Source organism: Microcaecilia unicolor, chromosome 11 (assembly GCF_901765095.1).
Source record: "Microcaecilia unicolor chromosome 11, aMicUni1.1, whole genome shotgun sequence".
Classification (NCBI taxonomy): Eukaryota; Metazoa; Chordata; class Amphibia; order Gymnophiona; family Siphonopidae; genus Microcaecilia; species Microcaecilia unicolor.
In genome coordinates this window covers 157,639,202-157,664,595 of record NC_044041.1, presented here as the reverse complement: position 1 = coordinate 157,664,595, position 25,394 = coordinate 157,639,202, and the positions used below count along the sequence as shown (strand labels likewise).

Below are 25,394 nucleotides of genomic sequence, written 5' to 3'. Positions count from 1 at the left end.
AACTGTGTCAAAAGCTTTGCTGAAATCTAAGTAGATTACGTCCATAGCTCGTCCCTGATTCAATTCTCCTGTCACCCAATCAAAGATTCGTTTAGCACGATTTCCCTTTGGTAAAACCATGTTGTCTCAGATCTTGCAACTTATTGGCTTCCAGGAAATTCACTATCCTTTCCTTCAGCATTGCTTCCATTACTTTTCCAATAACCGAAGTGAGGCTTACCGGCCTGTAGTTTCCAGCTTCTTCCCTATCACCACTTTTGTGAAGAGGGACCACCTCTGCCATTCTCCAATCCCGTCTGCAAGGCTATATTAAACAAATCTTTACGAGGACCCGCCAAAACCTCTCTGAGCTCCCTCAATATCCTGGGGTGGATCCCGTCTGGTCCCGTGGCTTTGTCCACCTTTAGCTTTTCAAGTTGTTGATACACACTTTCTTCCGTGAACGGTGCTCTAACCACTTCATTCTGAATTGTACTATTTCCAGTCCATCGCGGTCCTTCTCCAGGATTTTCTTCTGTGAAAACAGAACAAAAGTATCTATTTAGCAAATTTGCCTTTTCTTCATCATTTTCCACATAGAGCTACTCTTCCACCTTTTTCGACCACCTCCTATCCTTCCTAAATAGATTATAGCCCGGTATGTTTGCATGGGTTTCACTGAACCTTGTCTCTCTGATAGCAACAATATCTAAATCTGCCTCTTAATATCAGGACTTGCAGATCATGAACTTTGTTGCTTAGACTGTAATCATTTGTGGTTATTGCTTTCTGGCTACATTTCATTGGCAGTCTCATCTTCTTTATAGTTGTTTTTTTTTGTTTTGTTTGTTTGTTTAGTCTTACCTTCTACTATATTGCTAATAAGTGAATTACTAAGATTTTTGTTTACATTGCTTTCCTTACTACTGTCGCAACTTAGTTTTTGCAGGGGGTGACTACCTGTATTGACCTGCTTCCATATGCCACCTCTATCTTCTAGTTTAAATGCATAGAAACACATTGCCTGAACTTCTCACCAAGGATTCTTTTTCCAGCTAGTGAGATGCATCTTATAACAATATAGTCTCTTGTTTTTTTCCATGTATTGCCCTGTCCTTCTATCTACCTAAAACCACCTCAGTGACACCAGTCTTTGAGCCACCTATTGAAGTTCTTAGTGTTTTGTAATCTTAGTCTAAGTAAAAAGGTTCAAGACTTGCAAGCCCTGATGCTTGAAGAAAACCTGGATATTGTTGCTATTACAGAGAGGTGGTTGAACGATTCCCATGAATGGAATGTGACCATACCAGGCTATAATTTTTTAGGAAGGATAGAGAGGCCAAAGAGGTGGAGGAGTGGTGCTGTATGTGAGAGACAATATCAGACCAGCTGTAATACGGCGAACCTGGGGAAAGGAACAAGTTTTATGGATCGTCCTGGAAAGAGAAGATGGAACCTGTATCCACACGGGGGTTATCTACAGACCTCCGGCACAAACAGAGAAGTTAGACAAGGATCTGATAGAAGATATTTAAAAAAATTGGTATGAAAGGGGAGGTTCTACTGTTGGGAGATTTCAGTTTGTATGATGTCGATTGGAATGTCCCGTCTGCGGAATCGGAACGAAGTAGGGAGATTGTGGATGCCTGTCAAAGTGCCTTGCTCAGAAAAATGGTGACGGAACCGACGAGGGAAAGGTCCAGTGCTTTTTTTGTGCCGGTACGCACCGGTACAGCGTACTGCCACCTTCTTTGTGAGGTCCTGCTCATCTGCCTGCTCCCTTCCATTTGTTCACCCGTGCTCCCTGACTTTCCTTGAAATCTTTAATTTACCTGAAGTCACGGCAAGCTGGCAGTAAAAACAGCTGGCAGGCAGGCAGGCTTGCATCCTCGTCGCTTCCCTTCCCTCTCAGCGTGTCCTGCCCTTGCGGAAAGGAAATTACATCAGAGGAAGGCGGGACGCACTGAGAGGGAAGGGAAGTGACGAGGAGGCAAGCCTGCCTACCTGCCAGCTGTTTTTACTGCCGGTTCGCTGCGACTTCAGGTAAATCAAAGATTTCAAGGAAAGTTGGGGAGCTGAGGGAGGGCGGGGGTCTGGGTTTTAAACGAATTGCTGGACATAGAGGGGACGGAGGGCAGGGGAGAGAGGAGAATTGCTGGACATGGAATTGAGGGGAAGGCAGGGAAGAGAGAATTGCTGAACATGGATAGGAGGGGAGGACAGAGGAGACATGCTGGACATGGATGGGAGGGGAGGGCATGGAAGAGAGAATTGCTGAACATGGATGGGAGGGGGAGGGCAGGGTAGAGGAGAATCACTGGACATGGGTGGCAGGGGAGAACAGGAGGCAGAGGAGAATTGCTGGACATGGATGAGAGGGGAGGTCAGGGAAGAGAGATTTGCTGGACATGGATGGCAGGAGAGGGCAGGGGAGAGAGGAGACATGCTGGACATGGATGGGAGGGAAGAGAGAATTGCTGGACATGACTTTACCAAAGAAAAACCCTGCCAAACGAATCTTGGATTTCAGCAAAGCCTTTGATACGGTCCCCCACTGAAGACTCTTGAATAAGCTGAAAGGGTTGAACTTAGGACCGAAAGTGGTGAACTGAATAGGAAACTGGTTGACCGACAGGTGGCAGAGGGTGGTGGAAAATGGAATCTACTCGGAGGAAAGGAAGGTGAACAGTGGAGTTCCTTAGGGGTTGGTACTGAGGCCTATTCTGTTTAATATATTTGTGGGAGATACTGCTGAAGAGTTGGAAGGAAAGGTTTGCCTTTTTGTGGATGACACAAAAATAGCCAATAGAGTGGATGGAGAGAGTAGAAAGAATGAGAAGGGATCTCTGAACGTAGAAGAATGGTCGAAGGTCTGGCAGTTAAAATTTAATTTATGACTCTTAATTTAGTAGGGTATCGATCCGTTCGGTTTTCTTCTATGATTCAAACTCATATAAATGTGGAAAATCTTCCGTGTCAAAATAATCACAAAAACATAAGAATCAAATCTGAATATATATATATTTTTTTAAGTTTTCTTGTGCTCAGGTTAGTGCATTACACCACCCTGGGACCTCGGGTCCTTCTCTGTTGTGTAATTCACAGCCCTTGCCATCATTGCACAAGTCCAACCTCCCTGCCCTGTATATCTTATGTTTTAGATTATGCAGTCAACTTCAGGTATAATCCAATTATTAAAGGAGGAGTACTTAGCTGTAGGCGTTCTTTCTGAGCTAGTGAAGGAAGAGAGATCACATCTAAGTCCAGTTCTCCTAAAGATTCCCGTAAGGTGAAAATGGACGCCATGTCAGGAGTAAGAGGGATTGTCTGAAATGAAGACATTATAAGTCGGATAAACACACGTTTTGTTGGGACTGAAGGGACTCTTAATAGAAGCCACAGCATTTGTACTCCTACAGCTAAGTACTCCTCCTTTAATTGTATTATACCTGAAGTTGACTGCATAATCTAAAACATAAGATATACAGGGCAGGGAAGTTGGACATATCAAATATGCGTGGGATAAACACAAAGGAATCCTGTTTAGAAGGAATGGATCCACAGAATCTTACCGGAGATTGGATGGTGACGCCGGTAATTGGGAAGCAAAACCGGTGTTGGGCAGACTTCTACAGTCTACGCCCTGATCGTGACTGAATAGATATGGGTGGGCTTGAGTATAAATTTTAAGGGGCTTCGACATTAGCTTCAGAACTTTTAGTACAAGAAGAGTGCTGGGCAGACTTCTACGGTCTGTGCCCTGAGAATGGCAAGGACAAATCAAACTCGGGTATACATATAAAGTATCATATGCCTTGTAAAATGAGTTTATCTTGTTGGGCAGACTAGATAGACCATACAGGTCTTTATCTGCTGTCATTTTCTCTGTTACTATGTAATCTTTCCTCTCCCTTTCCATAGGTAGGTAGAACTTCAGAAAAAGCTGCACTCTGTACCAATGGTTTTAACCCCTCCCCATAGCTCCTGGAAAGCTCTCTGCGCTACAAGTGGGGTATTATTGGCTAGGTTAGTGATTTTTAACTTTTTTTTTTTTTTAATCTCGTGGCACACTTACAAGATGCAAGAAAAATCAAAGCACACCACTGGAATCTTAACCCATACCCACCTGTCCCCTCTAAGATCCATTCCATCCCTGCAATTAATATCCTCCGTCACCACCTGTACCTGTAACCTTCAGAAGTAGTTATTTAAGCATTTAATTATTCTATTGGAATATATTAGAGAAGTAATGTATCTGCTATGGGAAACTGGAACAAGATGGACTATCCCAAAGAACAAGTCAACCGACTAACAAGATCCAATATGCAAAAGAAAGAAGGGTAAGCTGCTGAAAAGAAAAGTTCATTTATTTATCTATTACGCTTCCTCCAGGTTGTTAAAAGCAGATGCCTGACATGGTTATGTTTCACCCAGGGCTGCTGGAGGAGCATACAAAATACTTTTCTTTTCAGTGACTTACTGTTCTTTTTCCACACAAAATGGACTGTTACAGATTCCTACATAGACACCACAAAATCCTTCACCTCAGTTGCAAATGCAGAACATGACTCTCACCTGATACAAAATAGAGACCCACAAAAAATCCATGCAGACAAAACTGGAAAGCAGAGATACCAGACTCTGCATGTCATGCACCACCAGAGAACTAGAAGAAAATGCATATCCTCCTGTACAGTGCAAAATAAAGCTGATAGATGTAAATTCTCAACACTGACATAACTCAATCACTAACTGAAAATAAAATCACTTTTCCTATCTTTGTAGTCTGGTGACTCACCAATCATTTTGTTCCCCATCCTTGGTTCATCTTAACTCTGTTTCCAGGGCCTCCTTTCATTTTGCTGTTTCTTCTCACCTCCTGTCCTGATCTTTTACATTCAGCTTTCTTCAGTTTCTCTGCCTCTTTCTCAAATCTATCTCTGTTTTCTCTCTCTCTTCCCTTCATGTTCAGCCTGTCTCCACTCTTTCCTTCCCTATATGTGCAACATTTTCAGGCTCGCCTCCTCCCACCCTCATTCCCTCCTGCGGGTCCAATATCTTTTCCTACCTTCCTCTTCCCGCCACTATTAGAACACGCTTTCCTCCAAGTCTTTCCGTCTGCTATGCGTCTCCCATGCAGCAAAGGGAAGTCGCATCAGAAGGAAGGACCCCAGGGCTGGCCAGAGCAAGGCCTGTTCTAATAGCTGCTGGCAATCGCAAAGTAGAAATGCAGCATAGAGGAGTGAGACCCAAGGGTTGGGAGGAGAAATATAGGAGCCCTTCTACTAAGCTGCGTAGGCTCCTACATGCGTCAGTTTTCAACTACCACCCGGCTACCACATGGCCAGGGCAGTAATTTCATTTTTTACGCATGTCCATTAAGCGCGCCAGAAGCCGGGCGGTAATCGGCATTGTACACGCATAGACCATTATTGCCTTGTTAATGCGTGAGAGTTTACTTCTAGGTCAGTGGGTGGTGGTAAGGTCTCAGGCCCAAAATGGATGCACACCTATTTTTATTTTGCCGCATGTTCATTTTCGGCCCCCAAAAAAGGCCTTTTTTGCAGGTGTACTGAAAAATGGACCTATGCGCATCCAATACACCAGCACAGGCCACTTTTCTGTGCACCATAGTAAAACGATCCCCTAGTGAGGTGCAGCCACAGCTGAGGGGGAACTATGCTGATTCTGTTGCTTGTGATCTGGAGGGATCTATGTGGATTCTGCAGCACCTGTAGAACAGCCGTGGCACACCAGTTGAAAAACACTGGGCTAGGTCATTTGTTCCCAGGTGGATAACAACTTCAGTGTTAGAACCTTTAGTCTTTTCTTTGACTATAGTAGTATTTGCCTGGTAAGCTTAGTAGCTGAGGATCCTGGAAGGCATTTTACTTCGTTGGGCTCCTTGAACTGTGTTCTAAAGTTAATGCCTCTGACGATGGAATCCCCTAACATCAACAATTTTGTGGTTTGAGCTTTAATCAGGGCTTTGGGGGTGTCTTTTTTTTTTTTTTTTTTTTCACCCTTGAGCTACCTTTATTGGTTCTGGTTCCACCTCGGTTCTCCTTTTTTTTTTTTTTCCTGAGCATCACATTGATATAATGCAGTGAAACAATTTGCATAGGGGCAACAATTGAGGGTGGATGCTTCTATGTCAAATGTCATAATCTGCCTGAGCCTACTGTGACCTATCTATTTCTGGGTTTTATTCTTTGAGGCAGTGGTGGTAAATTGATATAATTCTATGTAGTGATGGAACCTGCTTTAATTGCATCCAATTACGCTTTTGTTTGCTGAGCTCCTAATGTGTTCAAGCTGAAAACAGATGGAGCAAAACCTAAGCTGCCAGATAGCATGGCTGCCGAGAGAGGGGGCAAGATTGCCCAGGTTTGCCCTCTAAGGGAGGCCCGGCGCTGGGGTCTGTCGCTTTCCTGCTCCTGTGTGTCAGGACCCAGGTGAGTTGTGTTAACACAATCACCTGGGTCCCGGTGCATTGGAGCAGGAGAGTTACAGACTGAAGGAGGAACTGATGCAAGAAGGTAAAGGGGTGGTGGTGGCAGCTGCCTGAGTTCGGGAGGAGTGGAGGGTGGTGGCTGCCTGAGTTCAGAAGGAGTGGGGGTGGTGGCTGCGTGAGTGGGGAGCAGCGCGGGGGGGGGGGGGGGTGGCTTATTCCTGGACCTGGCTCCATCTCTGTCTCTGGGCAGCTCTGTCAAATAATGTGCCTTGGAACTAGAGCACCACAATTATTACATTGGAACTAGAGCACCACAATTATTACATTGAATAAAAGTAATCTTGAATAGTTGGAATGGGTGTGGACAGGTGTACTATGATAGGATTAATAATCTGCAAGATTACCTGTATGAACTAAGGAATATTGTTAATGATTATGGGGTTGTTTATATATGAGTAGCAAACCTAGGGGTGGGGTGGGTGGAACTAGAAGTGTCTGTGATTCAGTCAAATACTACTTCAAAAATATATATTTTTGAAGGGACAAGCAATGAGACTATTTGAAACAAAATCAAGCCCTGCTAGACTCTTAACCTTTCTCCTTTAAAACCAAATATTCCCAATACATATTGCAGTTTTTTAATGTAAGCTCTAACTGCAAATTAAACCAACAGTAAGTAAAACTAAAGTTACTCTCTCTTACCTAGGACTGGCAATGGAAAATAAACCTTGCAGAGCTTGTCTACAGTTCAGTAGCCAAAGTTAGGAAACATCCTCAAGAGTTAGTAATGTGAAAGACCAGTGTTTGAAATACCTATCCTCTCTTCTTTCGGAACTGGGTAGAGACAGAGAGAGGTGTGGTTTCTTTTTGGGGGGAGAGGGGTCTAGGTTTACAAGACGGCGCACTACACCACACTATAGATAAACAGCACAATTTTAACTACGCAATTAGTCTAGAGAATAGATAGCTAAACCTATAGCCAGTTGAGATATTAAGAATTAAAAAATCTGAAAACACTTAGCAGTATTGTGGTTCATATCCTTGGAAGAGCACATGGATGGCAATTTTTTAAAAAATCCAGCATTTTCCAAGTGCCAATTGCTATCGTGCACAAGTCAGCCTTGAACCTGTGACATTAATGGTTGGGAAAACAGCACAGGAAGCTAATGATTTTGAATTACATAAGTATATAAATATTGCCATACTGGGACAGACCAAAGGTCCATCAAGCCCATCATCCTGTTTCCAAAAGTGGCCAACCCAGGTCACAAGTACCTGGCAAGATCCCAAAACAGTACAATACATTTTATGCTTTTTATTCTAGAAATAAGCAGTGGATTTTCCCCAAGTACATTTTAATAACGGTTTATGGACTAATTTTAGGAATCTATCCAAACCTTTTTTAAACCCTGCTATGCTAATTGGTTTTACTACATTCTCTGGCAACGAATTCCAGAGTTTAATTACAGAAATGTTAAGTAGTAAGAAATATTTTCTCTGATTCATTTTAAATTTATTGTTTTGTAGCTTCATTGCATGCCCCTAGCCCTAGTATTTTTGGAAAGAGTAAACAATTGATTCGTGTCTACCTGTTCATTCCATTCATTATTTTATAGATCTCTATCATATCTCCCCTCAGCTGTCTCTTCTCCAAGCTGAAGAGCACTAGCTGCTTTACTTTTCCTCATCAGAAAGTCATCCCATCCCCTTTATCATTTTCGTCACCCTTCTCTGTATCTTTTCTAATTCCACCATATCTTTTTTTGAGATGCAGTGACCAGAACTGCACACAATATTCAAGGTGTGATTGCACCATGGAGCACTACAAAGGCATTATAATGTCCTCATTTTTGTTTTCCATTCCTTTCCTAATAATACCTAACATTCCGTTTGCTTTCTTAGCCATTGCCGCACACTGAGCAGAGGGTTTCAAGGTATCATCAACGATGGCACCTAGATCCCTTTCCTGGTCAGTGACCTCTAATGTGGAACCTTGCATTACGTAGCTATAGTTTGGGTTCCTCTTTCCTACATGCATTACTTTGCAGTTTGCTCACATTAAATGTCATCTGCCATTTGAATGCCCAGTCTCATAAGGTCCTCTTGTAATTTTTCACAATCCATTGCGATTTAACAACTTTGAATAACTTTGTCATGAGCAAATTTAATTACCCTACTAGTTACTCCCATCTCTAGATCATTTATAAATATGTTAAAAAGCAACAGTCCCAGCACAGATCCCTGGGGAATCCCACTATCTACCTTTCTCCATTGAGAATACTGACCATTTAACCCTACTTTCTATCTTTTAACCAGTTTTTAATCCACAATAGTACACTGCCTTCTATCCCATGACTCTCCAGTTTCCTCTGGAGTCTTTCATGAGGTACTTTGTCAAATGCCTTTTGAAAATCCAGGTATGCGGGTATCGACTGGCTCACCTTTATCCTCATGTTTGTTCACCCCTTCAAAGAAATGTAATTGGAATATTTTCCTTCACTAAATCCATGTTGGCTTTGTCTGAGGTGAAGGATTTTGCTGGCATATGGTGTCTGTGTAGGAATCTATAACAGTCCATTTTGTGTGGAAAAAGAACAGTAAACCGCTGAAAAGAAAAAGTATTTTGTATGCCCCTCAAGCATCCCTGGGTGAAAAGAATGGTTACCCAGTCAAACTTCTTAGCTTGAAAGTATGCTGATTAGCATTATTCTGAATAGACTTCACTTGAGAAGTCCAGAATTAGGTCTCTCTTCCTCCTTGCTCACAGCTAGGGAGTTACCTCTCTCTGGTATTCTCACCCCTCTACTACTTGACTCCTTGTCCTTGTACACAGACCATCTCTGTCTGTCTTTTACTCCCTTGGGTTTGAAGTTCCTTGCGGTTCAAACTTGGCTGACTTCGGAAACTGCTTTCTGAATTCAGTTGCTGGATAGGTCATACGAACAAAAGCACCATGATGGCTGGGTCCCAACTTAGGGCTCAGTCAGCCTTTCCTAATTTTTTCCCCTGGGAATCCTTGTGGAAAGAAGACACTGAATTTTGAATGTTCATTTGCACACACCTTTATACTTCCCACTCAAATGTGCATGAAGACTCCTGTCCAGTGACGTACCAAGGGTGGGACGGTGGGTGAGATCTGGCCTGGGTGCAGGCAGTAAGGGCACTGAGCAGTAACGAAGCCACAGTGTACATGCACACAGTTGCTGGCTCAGGTGGTCCCCTGCCCCCTCTGACATAAACTTCCTGTTCCAGGGCAGGGGACCGGCAGAGCCAACAGCCATGTGCATGTGGTCTGCGACTTTGCAACTGCTCAGTGCACCCCCTTACAGCTTGGAGGAGGAGGGGGATGCTGTGCCCCAGGTGGCAATCAAACTTGGTATGCCACTGCTCCTATAGAGCTGAAAGGGAGGCCCCCTCCCCTTTACATCATCCTACACAGATTAATTTAGGAGCATAAATCCCAGAATGTTCCTCAATTGTAAACTGCAAAAAACATTGTTTAGTCCCTTTATACAAATGCATTAAGGGAATACTGCAAGAAGTTTGCCAAATAACAAGATTTTGTCATTTAACATGCATTATTTGCCCTTAACACCTGTTTTTATTGCACACATTTTGAATAATAAAATGTATGCAAAGCACCTAATTGTTATGCAAATTGAATAAAACACCATGGAAAGATGAGGCCAGTTTATTTGGCAATTTGACCTCTAATGGTAGTAGCCATAAACATGTGCATTATTCCTTTAATGCACGTTAGCACCCTTAACGATAGTATGCTGGCATCAAAATGGTGCTGGTCAAACCTCAGTGAGCGTTATCATCTTGACCCCAAGCAGTAATACCGTGAGACTAACATTAGGGGCTGGCTGTTGCCATTTTGAAGATGGCAGATGATGGAACAGGAATGACTGGGAATCACTCCTGCCCACCCACTAGACCTGTTTGGGTAAGGGGCTATATGGAATATTTTATAGGAGGAGTCTGTTTGGGTAAGGGGCTTTGTTCCAGGGGGTATAAAGGGATGGGGGTAGAGAGTTTTGTAATTACGCCACCGGCCCCTTTAACAGATAGGAGGCCTGACTTAGGAATGTGCAGTACTCCTAGTTGCAACATTGCAAAATCAATTTAACACAAAAAGCCCTACCCTGCTGAATTAAGATACCAAAGCTAAGAGACTTGGTATGGTACATCAAGCTGCGGTGAAATGCACTGCTTTATAGCAGCTTAGTAACCACTCCTCTATGTGTGTTAATGTGATCCTACCCGGAATATACTCCCAGGGAACATTTTCTCTTAAAGGGCTTAAAAGTATGTGGATATGTGAAACCATGTGTGTACATTTACCCTTGTTAAGGACATGCAGAGCCTGATATTCAAATGATGTATGCTCCTAATTTAGAAAATTATGCTCCTAATTCGGTGTCTGAAAATTTAGCAGGGCTGAGTGCCTAAATTTATACTAACATTTCACTAAGGAGTCAATATTCAAAAGGGTGTAACTGGGACAAGAGAATGCTGGTTAAACCTCACTAACGAAGCCAGCAACCAATGTTTAGCAACACTTAACCAGTTAGTGCTGCTGAATATCGTCTCTAACCAGCCATCCCTTAACAGTGTTTCCCAAGTCTGGTCCTGGAGTACGCTTGCCAGTCAGGTTTTCAGGGTATTCACAGTGAATATGCATGAAAGAGATTTGTATATAATGTGGGCAGTGTATGCAAATCAAGTTCATGCATACTCATTGTGGATATCCTGAAAACCTGACTGGCAGGGGGTACTCCAGGACTGGACTTGGCTAACACTGCCCTAACAGGCTAGGTTAGGGGCGAGCTGAAGGTGAAGTTAGGGTGGAGCAGCAATTTAGATGGTTAGCTGCGATATTCAGTCTGCTAACCGGCTAAATAAGCACATACTCCCCAATATTCAGTGCTATTTAACTGGCCAGGAATGGTTTGGCCACTATAAACCTAACCAACCAGCGCTGAATATTGACCAAAAATATTAATCGGAAACGGCCCAACATTGAAAATCTGGGCTCACCGCCGACCACAGGAAGTTAGCCAGGCTGCTTCCTGCAGTCTGAATATTAGCCCCACAAAATTAGGACAATAAAACAGATGTCCTAACTTTATGCACTGCATTAACTGGGCATCTGTTTGAATATCAACCTGGTTAACTTCCAGGTCAGCGGACATATTCGGATAATCAATGCCAGGACCCACATATGCCCTGGCATTGAATATCCAGGGTGGAAGCTGCTTGCCTTCACAGACTGAATATTGACCCCAACATTCTAGATTTAGAAGCATAAAAAGCAGGTGGCCACAGTGCTGGATTTAGGGCAGGGTAAAAGGTTAGTAGTTTAGCCTTGTATGCAGACTAGGCTCATAAATTAGGTTTACAAATCTAAGCAAATGAATGGCAGGCCTACATTTATATTTATGAGTCTCCCTAATCTTGTCACAGACCACTTAGCTTGACCCAGCTCCCCCTAACTCTAAAGGGATAAATTTAGCTGCTCATCAAGTTGTCCATCCACAATTTATCCATTAGCCAGTACTGAATTTAAAAAAAAAAAAAGCACTTAGACTATTAGCATCAGGTACTGACTGCATGAGTGCTTTTGAACATCAATCTGGATGTGTCTTAATGAGGAAGAGATGTGACCAGTACAGAAACATAGTACTCGAGAACACCTGGCATGCAAGAGTTTAAATTCTCTCTGTGACCTTGGGTTAAATCATTTCTATACTGAGCCCCAGTTTACCCAGTTGTAATAAAGTATTGTTCCTGTTCTCTTCTCCATAGATTTCATTATGCACATGTAGTTCCAAAATGTAAGCCAGACTCTGCATTCCAAAAGTAGCCAGAAAAGTGTTTTTAGCATGTAGAAGCCACTAAGCTTCAGCCTTTAAACAGTGCTAGAACCTTCAGTGTTCTACTAGAAGAAAGCAGTTCTGACCTTTTCCTTACATTACTGTTTCCAGAATAAGGGGCTGTACTTTCTTCCTGACTGACAAGGATACAGCTCTTGGAGAGAAAACTGGGCCATATACTTAGTCAGCCTGGGGGGGGGGAGCTGTCTTTCGTTAGACAAAGCCCCTGGCCATTACCTCACTACCTATGCATGGGGACTAAAATTGCTGTTAATCTCCAACCTGCAGAATTCTCTTTATAAAGGGACAACGGGTTTTGGATTAGCTTAGTCACTGATCCTGAACTACAAGGAGTGGGAACCAGCCTCTGAGCCTAAAAGAGCTGCTGGACAGCTTCCAGGCAGCACAGGTATGGGGACCCTGTCTTCCAATACTGGCTACATGAAACTATTACAAAACCTAGCTTGACCCTAAGAAGGATAACCAAGGTAAAGCCTCTTTGACACCCCAGAATACTCCCCTGGAAGGACATTGCTCTACTTTGAGATCTATAAATTAGAGAAGAGAGTTAGTAAGAAGAATATAAGGGATTGTAAATATTTTTACTACATATCTTACTCAAATATATTTATTTTTATTTATTTATGCATTCTTGTATGCACACTAATATTTCCTGTTCTCGCTTTAATACATCCAAAATAGCTCAGACCATAAGGCAGCATTAACATTAATTATTTACTTGCAACTCTAAAAAAATAAAATTTTCAAAATTTAAAATTTAAATGTGAAAGGTGTACAGTGCAAAGATGCTTATCCCTCAAAGGGAAAAACAACCAGTTTCCATCATCGCATCAAGAATTGTCTAACAAATATTCCAATATAACTGTACCGTGTCCATTTCTTTAAAAATATAGCTAAGAAAAAATAATCACTTAGCTGCATGCGCTTTTCTTCTTGGTGCGATGGTTTAAATCTAATCCCTTGAGTTCTCCATAAGTGGTAATCCGATGTCCTCATGTGAAATCAACTCCCATAATTCAACAGTTATAAAATTCCAAAAACTTTTATACTAAAAATTTGAATGCATTCAAAATCTTGCTTTCAACATAGGATCGATCACCTTTCACTGTTAGGCATCATCAGGAGGCAAGTCAATTATATCCTTGGGGCAGGCCATCCAAGAGAATTTTCCCCCAGCACTCAAGGTCTTGGATGGCTTGCCCTTATGTTGCCTTATGGCAGTGATGGCGAACCTTTCAGAGACCGAGTGCCCAAACAGCAACCCAAAATCTAATTATTTATCGCAAAGTGCCGGTACTCATTATGGGCGTGGTCACCACATATGACTCCACCCCTATGATGTATTTATTTATTTATTTTATTGCATTTGTATCCCACATTATCCCACCTCTTTGCAGGCTCAATGTGGCTTACAATTCATCATGGATACTGGAGGTAGAAGACAATATACAATTGGTTTTACAGAGAGTTTTGGGTTACATGGTGGTGAAATACAAGATAGTTTTAAAGCAAAAGACATTAAAGAACAATGATAGCCACACCCCTTACACCAGCCATGGCGCATATAAACAGACATCACTGAAAATATTATACTAGTATAGGAGAAAAAAATAACATGATTTTCTTTCATTATAAATCATTTCTGTAAGCTGTTACAGCTCCAGTATATCCAGTGCAAAATAAGACAGCAGATGTAAATTCTCAAATTGGACATATTCCAAACACTAAAATGAAAATAAAATGATTTATTCTACCTTTATTGTCTGGTGATTTTGTTTTTCTATCCATATTGGTCCTAGTCGCTGATTCTGCTGCTCTCTATCTGTTCTCTTAACTCCGTTTCCAGGGCTTCCTTTCCATTTATTTCTTTACTTTCCTCCTTTCTTCTTCATTTCTTGCCCTCCATCCATGTCCAGCAACCATTCTCTCCCCTCCAGCCACAAATGTCCAGCAACCCTCCTCTCCCCTCCAGCTACCCATGTCCAGCCTCCCTCCCACCGAGCACCACCCAGCATCAGGCCTCCCTCCCTCCCACACAGCACCAGGCAATCCCACCCAGCACCAGGCATCAGCCCTCCCACCCACCCAGCATCAGGCATCCCACCCAGCACCAGGCATTAGGCCTCCCTCCCTCCCACCCACCCACCCAGCACTAGGGACCCCACCCAGCACCAGGCATCGGGCCTCCCTGCCACCCTCCCACCCAGCACCAGGCATCCCACCTAGCACCAGGCACCCAGCACCCCTCCCTCCCACCCAGCACCAGGCCTCCCTCCCACCGAGCACCACCCAGCATCAGGCCTCCCTCCCTCCCACCCAGCACCAGGGATCAGGCCTCCCTCCCTCCCTCCCACCCACCCACCCAGCACCAGGCATCAGGCCTCCCTCCCTCCCTCCCACGCACCCAGCACCCCTCCCTCCCACCCAGCACCAGGCCTCCCACCCAGCATCAGGCAGGCACCCCTCCCTCCCACCCAGCATCAAGCACCAGGCTACCCAGCATCAAGCACCAGGCCTCCCGGCCTCCCTCCCACCCAGCATCAGGCCTTCTTCCCTCCCACCCACCGACCCACTGAGCACCAGGTCGCCTGCCCACCCCCCTGGCATGCGCGCCCAGCTACTTTCCCTTCATCCTTCGTGCTACAAAAAGAAAAAAACCCCAAGCAATCGCGGCACCACGCGCCGTCCAGTTCCCGCCCTCCTCTGAAATTTAAAACTCATACCTGTCCTGCTCGGGGTTAAGGCGGCATCGGCGGGACCAGAGCTTGAGAGACAGAAGGGAAGCTGAAGGCGCGCCGAGCTAGCATGCTTTTCACTGGTGCTGTCACTGCTGACACCGCCTTAACCCCAAGCAGGACAGGTATGAGTTTTAAATTTCGGGAGGGGGGGGGGGGGCGGGAACTGGACGGCGCGCGGTGCCGCGATTGCTTGTTTTTTTTTTCTTTTTCTTTTTGTAGCACGAAGGATGAAGGGAAAGTGGCTTGGCGCGCGTGCCAACAGAGAGGGCTCTGCATGCCCTCTCTGGCACGCGTGCCATAGGTTCGCCATCACTGCCTTATAGTCTCTGAGTTATTTTTGAATGTATTACTTATTTTTACTGACAAAAAATAAGAGATGTAAATAGTTGGTTGTGGTTAAAGTTTGTCCAAATTCATAGTTATTGTGAACTCCAACCTGAAGTAAAGCCTCCATATGTTTGAGCATATTAAACTTGTGGACTGCTTTATTGACTGAGAAGCAAGCACTGAGGTTCATGGATTGTGCCAGCCGGCCTTCTAGTTTTGCTACTCCTGGCTCTGCCCTCAAACCAGTCTAAGAACAGTATTTGTGTAGCCCAACTGATGCTGACACTGAACCTAGGGTTACAGATGTCAGTTGCCAAAACATGTTTTGCTTGACTGAAATGTGCTTTATGAGTGAAAATAATGGTAATGGGGGTGGGGTGAGCAGGGCCGCCGAGAGACTGAGCCTGGGCCACAGCCTGCCCACACAATCATCGCCACCGCCCCCCCCCCCCCCCCCCCCCAACGATCGTCACCACTGCTGTCCCCCCGGATTGCTGCCGCAACTACAATACCTTGGCTGGCAGGGATCCCGAGGCCCTGAAAGCAGAAGAGGTCTTCCTCCAGCACTGCTCTTCACTCTGCCGATTGCCTGCCCCTGCGGCTGCTTTTTCTCTCAGTATATGCTCTGTTTCAAAACATAGCATGTGCGACCTGAGAGGAAAAGCAGCTGCTTGGCAAGCAATGGGCAGAGAGTAAAGAACAATGCTGGAGGAAGACCTGCAGTGTGTACTGTGGTTCCTCCCCAGCCTCCGTTGTTCCTCCCCAGCCTCCAATGGGTACCTGGCACCGGAGTTTTCTCCTATCGGGATGCGATCACCTGGGTGTTTTTCTGGTCACTTGTTTTGAGGGTCTTCTACTTTGAGAATTCTATTTATTTTACCCAACTTGAAATTTTGTCTTTTATTAGTATATTTTCTGCTCCATTTCTGTAGAACATCTAGGTCTGAAAAAGGACATCCAATTTGAGATATTCCTGGGTATTTTATATATTTTATATAAAGTTCGCTGAAAGCATAGCCTTTTTTAAAATATAAATATGTATATATAAGGAAATGCAGGAGTATATGTGTATTTGCTGGCAGGTACAGTGAGAGCAATTAATTTTACCCACCTCCCCCACAAAAAAAAGGCTTTGCTCAAGCTGTTGTGTATCTGTAAGCAATAGATTAGTCATTTTATAGGGTTAGGGATCATTTACACCTGGGAAAAAACAAATCGGAATTGTTTTCTTTCATTTTATTGTAATCCACTTAGATGGCCTTCCTGAAGAGCAGTATATCAAAATAAAAATAAACCTGGAACTTATTTTCTTGGACCCACTTACTTTTTCATTTCCCTTTTTTGTGTGTTTTTTCTATTAAACTTTAAAATGGGTTAACATGGCAATCATACTACTTTATACTTTCTGGTTATTTCATCTTATTACTATTAATTTACATTTATTATTTTGATTTTATGAATTTCTGGCAACAAGAGCTGACAGCTGAATTAGACCTAGATATCAAGTCTGATCACTCTCCAGGTAGCAGCACTGAATATCCAGGTGTGGGGCACTGCTGATATTCAGCAGTCCTACCTAAACAGCAGCCTGTTTAACTTAGGACAATTAGAGGCTCATTTTCAAAGCAGATGAACTTACAAAGTTCCATAGGTTACTATGGAGCTCATTTTCAAAAGAGAAAAATGTCCAAAAAGTGGCATAAATCTGCATTTGGACGTTTTTCTCACAAAAAGTCCAAATTGGTATTTTCAAAACCAGTTTTTAAACATTTTACTATGAAGTCCATCAGAAGTGTGTTTAACTCAGAGGGGGGCGTGTCAGGGGTGTGTTAAAGGCGGGATCTGGGCATTCCTAACACTTGGATGTTTTTCAGCCATAATGGAACAAAACAAAACCATCCAGGACTAAAACTAAGATGTTTTGAGTTAGACCTGTTTTTATAACGAACAAGGCACAAAAGGGTGCCCTAAATGACCAGATGACCACTGGAGGGAATCAGGGGTGACCCTCCCCAATACCACTCAGTGGTCACTGACCCCTCCCACCTCCCACAAATGTTAATACAGATATGATTTAGCAACCCCTATGACAGCTCTATGAAACCTTCTGCTCAGTGTGCTGCTGCGGCTAAGAAAGCAAATAGAATGTGTTAGGTATTATTAGGAAAGGAATGGAAAACAAAACTGAGGACGTTATAATAATACCTTTGTATCGCTCCATGGTGCGACCGCACCTCGAATATTGTGTTCAATTCTGGTTGCCACACCTCAAAAAAGATGTGGAGGGGCATAATCGAATGGGGTGCCCAAGTTTTCCTGAGGGCGTCCCCGCAGGACGGCTCCGTGAAGGGGCGGGGAAACCACTATTATCAAAACAAGATGGGCGTCCATCTTTCGTTTCAATAATACGGTCGGGGACGCCCAAATTTCAACATTTTGGTCCACCTTAGAGATGGTCAACCTAAATGTTGAGATGGTCGACCTTAGAGATGGTCGTCCCCGGTTTTTGGCGATAATGGAAACCAAAGACGGCCATCTCAAAAACTACCAAATCCAAGCCATTTGGTCGTGGAAGGAGCCAGTATTCGTAGTGCACTGGTCCTCCTCACATGCCAGGACACCAACCGGGCACCCTAGGGGGCACTGCAGTGGACTTCACAAATTACTCCCAGGTGCATAGCTCCCTTACCTTTGGTGCTGAGCCCCCCAACCCCCCCCCCCAAAACCCACTCCCCACAACTGTACACCACTACCATAGCCCTAAGGGGTGAAGGGGGCACCTACATGTGGGTACAGTGGATTTCGGGTGGGTTTTGAAAGGCTCACATTTACCACCACAAGTGTAACAGGTAGGGGGGGATGGGCCTGGGTCCGCCTGCCTGAAGTGCACAGCACCCACTAAAACTGCTCCAGGGACCTGCATACTGCTGTCATGGAGCTTGGCATGACATTTGAGGCTGGCAAAAAATATATATATATTTTTTTTTTTAGGGTGGGAGGGGGGTTGGTGACCACTGGGGGAGTAAGGGGAGTTCATCCCCGAATCCCTCTGGTGGTCATCTGGTCAGTTCAGGAACCTTTTTGAGGCTTGGTCGTGAAAAAAAATGAACCAAGTAAAGTTGACCAAATGCTCGTCAGGGATGCCCTTCTTTTTTCCATTATCGGCTGAGGATGCCCATCTCTTGAGCACGCCCCAGTCCTGCTTTTGCTACACCTCCGACACGCTCCCGTGAACTTTGGTTGTCCCCGCGACAGACTGCAGTTGAGGGTGCCCAAAATCGGCTTTCGATTATGCCGATTTGGGCGACCCTGAGAGAAGGACGCCCATCTCCCGATTTGTGTCGGAAGATGGATGCCCTTCTCTTTCGAAAATGCCCCTGATAGTGGAATTAGAAAAGGTCCAGAGAAGGGCAACAAATATGATAAAGGGAATGGGACAGCTTCCCTATGAGGAAAGGCTAAAGAGGCTAGGGCTCTTCAGCTTGGAGAAAAGGCGGCTGAGGGGAGATATGATAGAGGTCTATAAAATAATGAGTGGAGTTGAACGGGTAGAAGTGAAGCGTCTGTGTATGCTTTCCAAAAATACTAGGACTTGGGGGCATGTGATGAAGCTACAATGTAGTAAATTCAAAACGAATTGGAGAAAATGTTTCTTCACTCAATGTGTAATTAAACTCTGGAATTCGTTGCCAAAGAATGTGGTAAAGGCAGTTAGCTTAGTGGAGTTTAAAAAAGGTTTGCACGGCTTCCTGAAGGAAAAGTCCATAGACCATTATTAAATGGACTTGGGGAAAATCCACTATTTCTGGGATAAGCAGTATAAAATATTTTGTACTTTTTTGGGATCTTGCCAGGTATTTGTGACCTGGATTGGCCACTGTTGGAAACAGGATGCTGGGCTTGATGGACCTTTGGTCTTTCCCAGTATGGCCATACTTATGTAGTTATATGTACTATGTAGCCTCAGATGTTAGAGCCAGGTCTATTAGAGCATCATGCAGGTCCCTGGAATACTGTAGTGGTCAGTGCAGTGCACCATGGAGTGGGGGACTCCCTCTACCTGTCACATTTGTGGTGGAAACTGTGAGTCCTCCAGAACTCACCAGAAACCCACTGTACCCACATATAGGTGCCCCCTTCACCCATAAGGGCTATTGTTTACAAATGTAAGCAGTGGGTTTTGGGTGACTCATCAGAAATGATAAGGGAGGAACAGTGAGATTTGTACCTGGGAGCATGTTTTTGAAGTCCACTAGGGTGCCCCATTTATCTCCTGGGATGTCTGGGAGACCAGTCTACTAAAAATGCTGGCCCCTCCTACATCCCAATGACTAGATTTTCTACGTTTTTCACTTGGACTTTTTTTTTTCTTCTTTAAATGGACCAAGAAACAAAATGTCCAAAGCACAAAACCTTGTTAGAAACAGTATTTTCGAAAACAAAAGATACTCGTTTTTCTTTTTGGAAAATTAACTTTCTTATTTAGATTTTGGACGTTTTTTGCAAAACGTCTAAAGTCGGACTTAGACGTCATCAAAAATGCCCCTCCACGTAACTTTGTAAGTCTAAGTACTTTGAAAATACACCTCTTTTGGTACCACTTAATATAGTGGAAGAGTAGTTAGTGCAGCACACTTTGATCCTGGGTTTGATTCCCACTGCAGCTCTTAGTAACTCTGGGCAAGTTATTTAACCCTCCATTGCCCCAGGTATAAAATAAGGACCTGTATGTCAGAAGCGGAGCCAGGTTGACGGTGTGGGGGGAGTGAAAGCGGCGCGAGAGTGGACTTCCGCCGGCGCACATTTTCTATGCAACACGATGAGAAATAAATAGGCGCCGCAGGCAGCACTCTGTTTGGGGGAGCGGCCACTCCCCTGGCACTCCACCTAGCTACGCCACTGCTGTATATAATATGTAAACCGCTTTGATTGTAATCACAGAAAGACACTACATCCAAGTCCCATCCCTTTCCCTATTGGCAGTGCCTGGGTAACTCTTGGCTTTGGCCTCCAGACCATCCTGATACTAACTAGAGAGTATTGCAGTGGTCAGAGCAGATATTCTCCGGTTGAGTGTCATTGAATATCTGCTCCTAGCCTAAGCAGTATGATATAACTGCACAGGAACCTCTCCTGTTTGGTTAACCTACACTGAATATTGAGCCCTGCATCTTTGCTTAGGTTTGTTACTTGAGTTACGTTTATTGCATTATTGTGCTTGGTGTTATATACCTTACATTTTTGTGTTTGCTAGGTTTCTTAAGGTAAAGTGGTGTATTAATGAGACTGGATTGGTAACTGTAATATGTTGCTTTTTTCATGAATATTTAATGAAAAGGTGTGTGGCCAGAGGGCTCAGATGGAACCGACATCAATGCCATCTGCCGGTCACATAACACAAAACTCTTGGCCTCTGCTGATGATTTTGGAAAAGTGCACCTCTTCTCATACCCCTGCTACCAGCCGCGGGTAAGTCTCAGAAGGCGCTTCATGGACAAACAACTGACTGTTAGAAATCACCCAAGATTACCTTATGTAATGGTGACTGTGCACTGTCATGAGGGATATCTGTTTTTATTCCTGAGCTCAGCTGCAGCACCTTGGGTGGCTGTAGACTGGGGCCGCCATGCAGCTACATCCCCTGGGACGAGGGATTCTCAGCTGTTGTCCTGCAGTGACACGGGTTAGTTTTATAAAGTCATGCAAAGTTAACACACATTTTCACGTGCCTAATTGACTTTATAAAGTACTAACATAGGTGTGAAAGTTCATTACCACTTACACCAGTTTCAGATCTGGTGTAAATGTTACTGTATACTTTGTATGTAAATTATGAAATTTTATGATCTATTTATGTAAGTGTGGACTCATCCCTGTCTCTCCACAGAGAATGTACACACCTGACATTTTTGTTTGTACTTTCATGCTAGTTATTGTATAAGCGACCACATAGTCACTCACAAATGACTAAAATGCTGGCATATCCATGTGCTCTTAGGGCCCATTATTCAGCGTTATTTAACCGGCCAGGAATGGGTTAAATAGCAGTTAGCCCACTAAGTGCTACTAATCAGCTGCTAATCAGTGTGAGATAGCTGGTTATCTTCTGAATATTAGAGCTTAGTGGATAACCAGCTATATCGTGAATATTCATGTGCTGGCTGGCTAAGTTTAGTGGACAAATTGCACCACATAAATAACAGTCCTATCTTTGCCCACTACTAATTTAACTGGCCAGCGCTGAATATTCACATAGCCAGTTAAGTTAGAGCTGGTCCAAAAAACCCTGGATCTTCAACGCCTGTCACTGGAAATTATCCGATGTCAGCGCCACAGCAACAGCTAACCACGCTGCTGGCTGAATATCGGAGGGGGGGATTTATATAAAATAACCCCCCTAGAGGCTGCCTTAGATCCATACAGGGGCTGGTGGTTGGGAGGCGGGGCTAGTGCTGGGCAGACTTCTACGGTCTGTGCCCTGAAAATGACAGATACAAATCAAGGTAAGGTATACACAAAAAGTAGCACATATGAGTTTATCTTGTTGGGCAGGCTGGATGGACCGTGCAGGTCTTTTTCTGCCGTTATCTACTATGTTACTATGTTACAGGTGATCATAGCCTGTGTATCAGCTAGAGGACTGCCACTGTTTATGACTGGGCTAGGTGAGATGAAGTAATAGGACAAAATTTGGGAAGAGAAAGCTAGTAGTGAGGGCTCATGATTCTTAGCGTCAGTCAACCAGTTGTCATGTGGCGGCCTAAAGGAGCAGCAGAAGGGTAAAATGTCAGTGAGGGACCTGTGTCATTCAAGTGTTTCTGTGTGTTATTTCTTCTGTTTGCTACCTTTTTCACTGCCAAGAGGCATTTTAATGCCCCCCCCCCCCCCCCACCCAAACAAAAATGGCAGCTTCTGAAGACTTAACAAAAGTCCTTCTGAGGTTGAAAAATGAACTGTTATAGATTTCAATTCTGCTTTTCTCTTTATTCTTTTTAAACTAGGCCTCAAGTCACAAGTATAGCGGCCATAGCAGTCATGTGACCAACGTTGCCTTTCTGTATGACGACAGCCTCCTGCTCTCGACAGGGGGGAAGGACACCAGTATTTTCCAATGGCGGGTCATCTGAAATTCACAATCCTACTGATTTGGGTGTGTGTGTGTGTTTGTGTGTTTGTGTGCGCGCGCAACAGAGGCAGTTAATCATAAGAGGGTGCTAATTCCCCAGAAACCTATGTAACTTTTTGGGATGTCTATCCAAGTAGGAAAAATAGACAATATAACTGTTCTGTATGTCATACCCTTTAATATTACAGATGATGCTGTGAAGTCATGGGTCTTTGAAATATGTTAGTAAATAATTATATATATATATATATATATAGATATATATATGAGAGAGAGAAAATTATATACATTTGTGCTTCATTAAAAATATGTAGAAATATGAGAAGGAATTTGCACTGATGAAACAAGAAATACCCTATAGCGGTCTACTCCATGTGCAGGGAAAGAGGGAATATAGAGCACTTCCTTCATCAAAGGGAAACATTCTAGAACTGAGGCCAGAAACAAAAAAATTCACAGTCTGGATTCTGATACTAGATCTCGCCTATAATCTGGCCTATTCCTGTAACCAACCACGATTACCCATACATGCTCCAAAGATGCAAGAGGTTGGGTTGTAAAAAGACATGGAGGGACAGAAGTTATTTTCACTGCTTGGCCATTTTCAGGGTAATTCTTTAACACGGGCACCTACATTTATGTACCACATATTCTAAAAAATCATTAGAATGCTGGTACATACATATGTATATGCCAATACACCACCTAAGTACTATTCTGTAACTACATGTATATCTCACATGGGCTTGTCTGGGTAGGGTGCAAAGTTATTCATATATGTGGAGGCATATTTTCAAAGCACTTAGACTTACATAGTTCGATATGATATCTAAAATCTGAATAGGAAAGCAGGTCATTTTTGAAAAAGAGAAACATCTATTTTTTAACACTTTTAAACAAGGTGTTGTGCTTTGAAGTTACTCATTTTGTGTGAAAATGAAAAAAAAAGTGCAAAACGTAGAGATTCATGTCATTGGGATGTAGGATGAGCCAGCATTTTTAGTAGACTGGTCCCCCAGACATCCCAGGAGAGCTATGGGGCATCCTACAGGGTACTTTTGTGCACTTCATAAAAATGCTCCCAGGTACACATCTCACCTTTCCTCCCTTAGTTTGTCCTCTAAGCCCTCAAAAACCTACTACCCCCCACTGTACCCCACTACAATATCCCTTATGGGTAAAGGGGGCACCTATATGTGGGTGCAGTAGGGTTTTGGTGACTTTGGGAAGGGTCACAGTCTCCACCACAAGTGTGACAGGTAGAAGAAGATAGGGAACTGAGTCCCCCAGTCCATAGTGCACTGCACTGACCACTACACCTCTCTAGGGACCTGCATGCTGCTGTAATAGACCTGACTTTATAACCTGTGAGGCTGTCATAGAGGCTGGTAAGTAATATTTTTACATTTGGGGGGTTGGGATGGAGTCAGTGACCACTGGAGGGGTCACCCCTGATTACCTCCAGTGGCCATCTGATTATTTAGGGCACCTTTTGTGCATTATTTGTTATAAAAACAGTTCTAGTTCAAAATGTCTTAATTTTAGCCCTGGACGGTTTTGGTTTGTTCCAGTATGGCTGAAAAGATCTAAGTCAGAACACCCACATCCCGCCATTAACTCACTCCTGACACGCTCACTTGAGATTTGGATGCACTGCAGAAGAAAAAAACAGAAAAACTTCTGAAAAATAGGTTTTGAAAATACTGATTTGGATATTTTAATGAGAAAAACGTTCCAATGCTGGTTTATGCTCTACGTGTTTTTCTCTTTCGAAAATGAGTCCCGTGGTTACCTATGGAACTTTGTAAGTCTAAGTACTTTGAAAATGAGCCCCACAGAATGCTATAAGATAGGCGCATATCTCTGAAATACAGGCACATACACTTATGCCATCTCTATGGCTGGCATAAATACTTGGTGCTAAGTGCATATGTGCACACATATACCCGATTTATACAGTAGGTACTTGTTTTGGGTGCTTATATATAAGGGCACACAAAGAATTGCCCATTTGTTTACAATCCATTAACTGTTCCTGGGTGTTTCTGGAGCAGTGTTTCCTAAGTCCAGTCTTGGAGTACTCCTTGCCAGTCAGGTTTTCAGGATATCTACAATAAATATGCATGAACTTGATTTGCATACACTGCCTCCATTATATACAAATCTCTTTTATTCATACTCATTGTGGATATCCTCAAAACCTGACTGGTAAGGGGTACTCCAGGACTGGGTTTGGTAAACTCTGTTCTAGAGCAAGAGTGGTCCTGTCTACTTGAATAATAGGCAGGATTTTAGAATTGCAGTTTTGTTTCCCTAGTTTCTATGCCCTGTTTAATAGTGCCTTGCACAATTTTGGCAAGTCTCAAGCAGTCTTCAAGTCCAAGTATAGTGCTGAACCTTGGCAATGGGAATCATGAATTTGCTCTAGGTCAAGTTTTCTGCTGAAGCTTTTGTGTAGCAGTGAGTGAAAATTGTCTTGTCAATTTTCTGTCTGTGGAAACCTGCTGAATAACCATTTTTTTCCCCCTGCAGCCTGTGGTGTGTGTCTCATTGTTTTGCTTGTCTGCTCTTTCTGTCCCTTTTTCATTCTTGAGACAGATAAGGTTTGTTAGTCTATGCCCCTCTGGATCCCTGGAGGGCTTCACCATGTCTGTTAGATTCAGATAAGTTATTGACATGACAACTTCACCTGTGTTGTCAATGTAATATATGGAGAGGTAATTTCATAACAAGCCATCTCACCTGTGCAACAGGAATGCACACAAGTTACACCAATTTAAAAGGGAAAGCACCCACATACCTTTACATCTCGTCCTTGTTTCCTTTGTCTTGTCTTTAAAAAAAATAGCTTCTATGTATAGTAAAAGAAT

General features: G+C 43.5%; 1 protein-coding gene across 3 annotated transcripts in view; it reads left to right on the top strand.

Annotated features, from left to right (window-relative positions):
- Window positions 1–23,890, top strand: part of EML2 (EMAP like 2) — a 312,721-nt gene extending 288,831 nt beyond the window's left edge. For all 3 annotated transcript variants that reach the window (XM_030218113.1, XM_030218111.1, XM_030218112.1), the window contains 2 exons: window positions 20,737–20,867; window positions 22,400–23,890. In XM_030218113.1, the coding sequence (XP_030073973.1) occupies window positions 20,737–20,867; window positions 22,400–22,525 (257 nt within the window). In that variant the 3' untranslated portion in view covers window positions 22,526–23,890. The remainder of the gene's footprint in view (window positions 1–20,736; window positions 20,868–22,399) is intronic.
- The last annotated feature ends 1,504 nt before the right edge of the window (window positions 23,891–25,394 follow it).